The following is a 9231-nucleotide window of genomic DNA, read 5'->3' as shown; positions in this document are numbered from 1 at the left end:
ACACACTGATCTCAAGATTCTAAATAGGATCTAAACCAATACACTGCCTGCTGAGAGAAGCTAAACTAATTTAATTTATGTAGGAGAATTTCATGATTCAATGTATCAAATGCGTTTTTGAGATCTGAAAACTATCTGGAGCTCCCTTAATAAATTCTTTGAGAAAGCAGTTTGCCATTTCTGACATATCAATATGGCTATAAAATAATAATAATAATAATAATAATAATAATAATAATAATAATAATAATAATAATAATAATAATAATAGTAATAATAATAATACAAGAAGAAAAATAATTAATATTAGAATTATTATTAAATATAAAAATTACAACAAACAAAAAGAAATAAGACATTGAACAAATATTAACTGTATTAGTGCATGCTAAAAAAAACTCTAGTATTTAAGAAATAATAATTTAATAATAATAATTTAATTTTTACTGTAATGTTAAAACTAGTGCATATATTAGATTTTTTAATTCACAGCCTTTGCCATATGGTAATTTTGTTATTGTTTTAATGAATCATGCAGACCTACCTCCTCCCATATTTATAACTACGCCTTATGAAGTATTAAACTATTTACCGATGATCGTATTAAAGTAATAGATCAGTTTCTGTCATCATTACGCACCCAGGAAAAGAAATTCAGGTTTGGCAAGATGTGACGGTGAGTGGAAGTGAACATGAGCTGAAGTGAAGGATCTGTTGGTTTATTGAGAAGTACTGAATGTGATCACAAACGTTATCGTGTTCAGTCGTGGTGTGAGTGTGATTGATGAAGCTGGACTCACCAGCACGCGTCCCGTGAGCGTCTGAGCAGAGATCATGACCCCGGCCCAGTCCTTCACTGAGGTCATCCATCCCACCTCGCTGACCACCGCCGCTGCTTTAGTCACACCGTCCCCGAGCCCCGCCGGGTTACTGACCCGCTGCAGGTTCTGCACACACACACACACACACACACACACACACCATCAGCATCCTGAGCGAGTGAACATGAACTCAATGCTGAATATCAGATACGTCACCACAAAAGCAAAAGAAAGAACTACTAATGTTTGGAGAAAAAAAGAATGAAGCTGAACATGAAGATTTTGTTTATTTATATTATTTTAATTTCTTAATGATTAAACAAAATTACATGCATTTTTTTATTATTTAAAATAATATTAATATAATTAAATGTTATATTTATTATTTAAAAAATTTAGTTGTACTACATCTAATTTATTATTTAATTTTAAATAATAATTTTATTATAACTGCATTAATATGACAGAAATTACTGCATTGCGGTAATTAAAATCTAATGGGAATTTCAATTAATGGGACTTTTTTTAAATAAAAAAATCTTTAAAATTGCATTTTTAATTATAAATTAAATTATTTAAGTTTAAGGGTTTTTATTTTGTTTCATTACAGTAATATTGTTTATTACTGTGATGCAAGAAGTTTGTATGAGATATTCTGATTTAAATAAAATCATTATAATGATTACCGTAAATATTACTGTATTAAAGTAATAATATGATTATTATTACTTTTGAAAAGAATTAATGTTATATTTAAATGTTATATTTAAATGAGAAATATATATACATAACAACATATTTTGAACAAGTAAACATTTAATACAGTATGACACAAAGTTTCCAAAAATGAAGATAATTTTACATAATAAACAAGGAAAAACAATGAAAATCATTTGTGAGAAACTGATCAGATGAGAAACAATGTCTCTATACGTCAGAAAACAACAGGGCTTGACCAAATCAGATGAAAAGGTTGACATTTCAAATTAATTGTTTACATAAGTGTGCATTTGTGAAAAAGCATTTATAGAATCATATGCAGGTCCACAAACAGTGTGATATTTCTGATAATACACAGCAAACACACACGAGTCAGACTCAAACACTAGCAGCTGAAACGCTTCCTATAGAGAAGCTCATACTGCGTTTCTAAAACCGGCCGCAGTTCTGGAGTCAGGTGTCACGCTCAAACACGCCGGCCAGAGAATGTTACATATGTGAGACGCCCACACACACACACACACACACACACACACACACAGCCCTGCACGCTCGGGAAATAAAGCGTCACAGCCATTAACACATTACAGCAGCATTTACAAACCATTAGACTTCCATAATCTGATCTATCAAGTATATTAATGAGAAAAATCTCACCTAGGCTGTATTCAGTTGCAGTAAAAACTGTGAAATAGTTTTACAATTCAAAGCAGCAGTTTTCTGTGTGAATCTGTGTTAAAGTGTAATTTATTTCTGTGATGCTCCGCTGTATTTCCAGCATCATTCCTCCAGTCTTCAGTGTCACATGATCTTCAGAAATCATGAAAATATTTTCTTTTGTTTCTTCCCAGACAGATGTAGTTGTAACTTTAACCGTTTGTTTGTAGTTTTAACATTTATACAGTAGATGGTCTAAAGTAAGAGTTTTAAATCTCTTTTAGCGCTCCTTGTATTTTTAACAGCTGTAGTTAGTTAGATGAACCTTTCAGCGAACAGTTCCTACCAGAAGCATTTTGAGGAACCTTTTCTGCGTTTGAAAGCTTTCATGAATGTTAATATGAATGTAATAACAGTACACTGGTGAAACAGATCTGCTAAAGAGACTCATTTCACAGAACCCGAGTCATAATGAGTCATAATGTCCTTCTGTTTGAGGAACCCAGGAACAAAAACAACAAAATAACTTGCATCTGTTTTGCTTTAATACCTTTTGACCATGTTAAACAAACTCAGTCCTATTAAAATACGGATGACATGCCACCCATGTCTGGTTCTTGCCAAAACAGATGGGTTTATGGTGCTTATGAAAAATTAATAGATTACACTAACATTAGGTTACTTTAGCTGGTGTTGAATCATCTTTAAGGCTTTCTCAGGCAGGAAAACAATCACATTTTGCAAGGTGTAATATTTCTGCTCAGGTGTATTGTTGCATAAATAAATTAAATTTTAATGCATAAATAAAATGCATTTTTTTACTTTTTAAAATGACTTTGGGTTTTGCAAAGGCACTATAATAATAGTTTATAATAACATAAAAAAGAAAGGCTGGCTGGTGCAGTGCATTAGAGAAACTGAAGCTTGCTTTTCATTTGTCGAGGACATTTTTTTGGCCGTGAGCAGAAAAATGTTTCCAACAAAGACAAACTAATTCAGCAACTTTCATCTAAATTCTGCCAGAGAAGTTTGAAGTGTGATTAAACACATGCGCTGATGAAATGAACTCAATCCCAGCTGAAGCTGAAGGAATCGGAGCCATGTCCCAAAAGAAGAAGCAATGATCGCATCGCTTTTAATATAACACACCAAAAGAGAAAGAGAAATCTGTTTCAGCCGATAAAAGAGTCTAGAGAAGATTCACAACTTTGTGACACTGAACAAACACCGGGAATCTATTTAACTGTACTTAAATAACACTAAACACACACACACACACACACACACAGAACAGCTTCTCTATAAACACGTCTGAGATTAAAGACATGGCACGCACTAAATCATATTTACAACTTCACATGAAGAGCTCTATGCAGCCTGGTATTTTAGGCATTGTAAAGTTATAAACTACATATTTTAGTCCAGATGAGCAGTAAATCAGTATATTTTCATGATTTCTGAAGATCATGTGACACTGAAGACTGGAGGAATGATGCTGGAAATACAGCGGAGCATCACAGAAATACATTACACTTTAACACAGATTCACACAGAAAACTGTTATTTTAAATTGCAGTAATATTTCATAAGTTTATTTTTATTTCAGTGTCACAAATGTTGGTGAAAATAATTGCATTTAATAAAAAAAAGTCTATTTGACCCAATATTTGTGTGCATTGCCCATTTTGAATGCTTATTAGAGGTTATAATTACATGATTTTTTATTCAAAGCCACTTATATTTTTATCTAAATACATTAAGTCAAAAATGTAATTAAATAATTTTAAAAAATATGCATCTTTTTTTTGTTACTATATCTTTGACTAATCAACAGACAATTTATATATAATTTTTTTAATCAAAATAAACTTTATCACTTCCATTTACATTAATTATACTGCTATACTGAAATTATACGGAATAAAATTCTGGGAAAAAAAATTGTGGATCCTATTCCTTGAGTCAATAAAACATAAAAAAGCAGTAGAGGGAAAAAAATATATATTTTTTTTAATAAATGTAAAAAAAAACCTTACCAGCTCCAAACTTTTGAACGATAGTATACATTCACTTCAATAATAAAAAAAATTATTCAAATGACATTAAAAATTGACTATTTGATCCAATATTTAATGCTTGAAATGCTTCTGTTTACACAAATTTAAATACTTTTTTCATGCTGGTCAAATATTGCTCTTATTTCAGAAACTGATAAAACTGTCTCTAAACAGAGTAGTGTAGATGTCAATCAAACGATCACTTCCTGTTGAAGTGGGCGGTTCCTGTCCAGAATCAGCTGCAAACTGCACTAGTTTTGATTCGGAGATGAGCACATGAACATGTACGAGGACGATCCAGTCTTCCAGCTTCACCGAAGTGTTGTTGGAGGGCCGGAGGCAGCAATAAACACAGAACTCAAACACTAGCAGACACAGATGAGAGGAAGTGAAGGGCAGACGCCACGAACACACCGCGTCAGATCAGATCAGGACTAATTGGCTGCGCTGCAGATCTGTCCCGACTAATGATCTCGCCTGGAAATGCTCGCTCTCTATAAATATTTCATTTAAAAGTTGGCAAAGTTCAACAGAAAAAAGGCCGGCAGTGATGGCTCCAATGAATCCAGAAAACATCCAGCAGCGCTAATGCTAATGGAAACTAGCTTTTGCTTTTGTGGTTATTCTGAATAAGTGTGTACTGTACATACAGTAGGCTACATGTTAGCCTTGCTATCTGTGATATATTTGCTTTTCTGATATATTTGTGTTTTTTTTTTATCAAAAACTAACTTATTTACCACTTGTATACACAAAGTTTACTAATCTAAACTGAATATACAAATACATATTTAAAAAAAGTGGATTGACATAAAATATATCAATGAATAAATACATTCTGAATAAGTTTTCACATAAATGTTATTGTTTTACCACTTCTGTTTAGATCAATTATATTGCAAACAAATATTTAATATTTAATATATATATATATATATATTTCAAATAATAATAATTGGACAATAGTATAAATTAATAAATATATAAATGAATTAAAACAAGCAAATAATTGAATAAATACTTTAATTAAACGCAAAATGATGCAAGATTTCTTGAGGTTATGATACATATTTGTTAGTCTTGATATTGCATGTTTTTGATATTTGTATGATTTTTAGTCCAAACTAATTTTTTAAAACTTTTTATTTAGTCAGAAAATGTGATTATTAATTATATTGCACCATCTATATTGAATACACAAAATACATATATAAAAAAAATTATCAACAATAAATACATCACATTTTTACTAAAAAACATAATTTAATGTACTTATGAAAAGAGGTTATGATAAATAAATAAATAAATAAATAAATGCCCATTTGAAATATTTGCCTAGTTTATGCAACTAAATAATAAAAGATAATATTCATTTAACATTAATATTAATCATCTGTATCAAACAAACAAATACATATATTCAAAAAAAAGAGATAAATGAAAATAAATAATAAAATGTTTTAAGTAATTACATAATTACACTGAAATAAATACAAAAAAAACAAAAAAGGAATGCATTTTTCCATTTTCCTTAAATGAGGCCTTCAGTCCTGTTTTTATCTCTGTTGATGGAAAGTGACACTTGCTGACCTCTTGACCTCTGTTTGCTCTTCCACTGTCCCTAAAAATCACACAACTAGTTATTAGTCATGCTAAATTACACGTAATTTCTACTCTCTTCTCTTTCTAAACTAGAGAGCAGCAGAAGATCTCTAATGTAATTAAACGCTCATGTTCAATCATTCGCTCGTGTCCTCAGATCCTTCAAACATCTTGCCTCTGGAGATGCTAAATTAGGCAGATCTTTTCATTTGGCAAAACCACATCCATCTGCATTAAAAGTGAATGCGTCTCATTCATCAGCCGGCGCTGTGACAGACTCATTTATGATTGGGAGTTATTCTGACGAGGCTGAAGTTAAACTCGTCTGGAAGGCTTTCACTGTCTCCGCTCTCGGCCGGCCTGAATCCATATCCATCAGGCTGAATAATAAAGCAGAACTCGGAGCTCGGGGCCATTTAGTTAATTAAGTGAGAGCGGAAGTGGCTCAAACTCTCTGATCAGCATAATCTCACACATCCAGCAGCAAAACATCCGCTGCGCCAGCCGCTCACAGAAACAGGGAACTGTGTCCCAGATCCAGCCGTTCTGACTCACTGGGGTCCTTCTAGAAACTGTGTTTGTTCTAGTTCATTCTAGAACTTCTCTCAGCCAATCAGCTTGCTATGATCCTGTTGCCATGACAACATGTAAACAAGTACAAAAACAGACGGAAGGTTTTAATTACAAACACATTAGGTTTAAACGATACATTTGACATGTCTGCGCATGTTCTACATGCATCATCTATTTTTAAGTATGTACATGTCTTTAGTCAAATTTGGTTTTGATTGGGATTAAAGGTTAAACATTTAAAATATAAATTATACATATATATATATGATAAAAAATATATATCAATTATATTGCACCATCTATATTGAATAAACATAATTTGATTTAATTTATTTAACATAAAAAAAGTTAAATAAATTAAATTACATTTTAAAATAAAATAAAATAAAAATAAGCTCTACATTCACTCCCCCAACGTACAATCCCTGCCAGACCGGAGACTCGAACCTGAGACCTTCAGGTCCAACTCTCAAACCATTAGGTCATGACTGCCAGATTAAATTAAAAATTAAAAATTAAAAATAAAAAAAAATGAAAAAAAATTTTAAAAAAAAAAAAAATTAAAAATGTATTTATCTATTGCTGTATTTGAATAAAAAAAATTATGTAAACAAATTATAGAATTTAAATAAATCTAAATCAACTGCTGCTCAATCACGAGCGTTTAGTGCTCACTGATAACATGAACGCGGTGTTTACACGAGCAGCTGCGTCTGACACGCTGCTTTCTCATTACAACTAACAAATATTACAACCACTATATTTACACGATAAATATAGACACAGATGTGTCATAACCCACTGTCAGGAGCTGTGCTTCCATTCAGGGGGAAACAGAGAGAGAGAGGGAGAGAGAGAGAGAGAGAGAGAGAGAGAGAGAGAGAGAGAGAGAGAGAGAGAGAGAGAGAGAGAGAGAGAGAGAGAGAGAGGGAGAGAGAGAGGGAGGAGGACGGAAGGGAGGGGAGGGATTGTGAAAGTAGATTTGGCGCTGACCTCCTTCTTAATGGTGTTCCACTAATGGGACTGTTTATGTGAGGGGGGGGGGGCAGAGAGAGAGAGAGAGAGAGAGAAAGAGCTTTTATCCACATCACAGACAACGTGTAGACAGACCCCATCCTCCCCTAAACAATAACATACTAAAAACACACACACACACACACACACACACACACACAGGAACAGCAGGAGCTCTGACAGTCTTCAGCACACTTCAGGAGTAACAGCATCTCTCCTGCTTCACACTAAACAAAACCAACCTAAAGCTGTGAGCAACAGAAGCGACTCGTTCAGATGACCTGCGAGCTTCAGTAGTGCTCTGTTTGGGTTGATTTGCAGCAAACTGACCCTTAAATCAAAAGAAGGATGAAATCTGATTCCTCCTGATCTGAACATCAGCTCGAAGACTGACATCTGTAGCTCAGACACGGCATCATGGGTAATGTGTCTGTCTGGGTAATGTGGCCTTTGTTTGTCCACGTGAGCATCTGAGACGACCTGCTGCTCACACACACACACACACACACACACACAGACACTGGGAACCTGCTGTGTGTCAAACAAGCAGCTCTACTGTCTAGTAAGGTATAGATGGAGAACACAATCCCAGAATGCACTGCGATCAATCCAGCATGATAAAAAAGGAGAACTTTTTGAAAGAAGTCTCTTCTGCTCACCAAGGCTCACAAATACAGTAAAAACTCACTTTCTATAAAAAATTAATTCTATTCATCTGTGAATCCTGAAACAAAACTAGTATCATGGTTTCCACAGAAATATTGAGCAGCAAAACTGTGTTCAACACTGATAATAATCAGAAATGTTTCTTGAGCAGTAAATCATCATATTTTCATGATTTCTGAAGATCATGTGACACTGAAGACTGGAGGAATGATGCTGAAAATACAGCGGAGCATCACAGAAATACATTACACTTTAACACAGATTCACACAGAACACAGATTGTTTACATTAGAATAATATTTCACAATTTTTACAGTGTTTTTGATCAAATAAACGCAGAAGAGATCACTCAGAGAAGGCAGCTCACTAGAACTCAGAACTCTGTGTTTACAGTCATCTATGTCCATGCTTTAATGATGTGCAAGCAAAACTAATTAACATACAGCAGAATCCTGTGAAACAACATCTGAATATGAACATGATCCAACCCATCTGAAGGAGATCAGACTGGATTTCTATTCCTGGCTCAGACTGAGTGAGATGCCTGTAGATTCTGAATGTAAATGCGTTTGTGGTGAAGAAAACACACTCTGATCGCCAGGTGAGTGTGTGTGTGTGTGTGTGTGTGTGTGGTCTCTCGAAAAGCACAATTACATAAGGGGATATTTCCTAGCTCGATAATGAATATGCCGCCTGTTGCTTAGCAACAAGCATCTGATTCACGCACACTACAGGAGAGTGACAAGGCACTTTGAATGAGGAAGATGCATGTATGAAAACAGAGAAAGTGAGAGCTGCGATTAATCCAACGGCCAGCTGTTAATCATTGCAAAAAATACATGCTCTAAAAATGACAATATCTTGTATTAAAGAGGCAGTTCACACAATGCACATTGTCTCATCATTTACTGACCCTCATGTCACTGCACTTCTGTTTGACTTACTTCTGGGGAACACAAAAGCAGCTAAAGCGAAGTGAGAGGGACAGAATGTGAAGTGTAATACTATTCTATTCTACATGGTTCAGAAAACAAATAAAAGTCACTTAAACCACTTTATTGCAGCTGTAACTGACTGCATAAAACCTTCGATCAATAGAATTCATTTAATGCATGTAGCTG

At 33.9% G+C, this 9231-nt stretch overlaps 2 protein-coding genes across 7 annotated transcripts in view; both read right to left on the bottom strand.

Moving 5' to 3' along the window:
- dlg5b.1 (discs, large homolog 5b (Drosophila), tandem duplicate 1) overlaps window positions 1–9231 on the bottom strand; it is a 169438-nt gene that overhangs the window by 123977 nt on the left and 36230 nt on the right. The window lies entirely within an intron of this gene.
- Window positions 1–9231, bottom strand: part of LOC127968803 (calcium-activated potassium channel subunit alpha-1-like) — a 71006-nt gene that overhangs the window by 58449 nt on the left and 3326 nt on the right. For all 5 annotated transcript variants that reach the window (XM_052570144.1, XM_052570145.1, XM_052570146.1 and 2 more), the window contains exon 2: window positions 801–947. In XM_052570144.1, the coding sequence (XP_052426104.1) occupies window positions 801–947 (147 nt within the window). The remainder of the gene's footprint in view (window positions 1–800; window positions 948–9231) is intronic.

The sequence above is a fragment of the Carassius gibelio genome, chromosome B12 (genome assembly GCF_023724105.1).
Source record: "Carassius gibelio isolate Cgi1373 ecotype wild population from Czech Republic chromosome B12, carGib1.2-hapl.c, whole genome shotgun sequence".
Taxonomy (NCBI): Eukaryota; Metazoa; Chordata; class Actinopteri; order Cypriniformes; family Cyprinidae; genus Carassius; species Carassius gibelio.
Note: the sequence above shows the minus strand (reverse complement) of the source record. Positions and strands in the feature narration are given on the sequence as shown.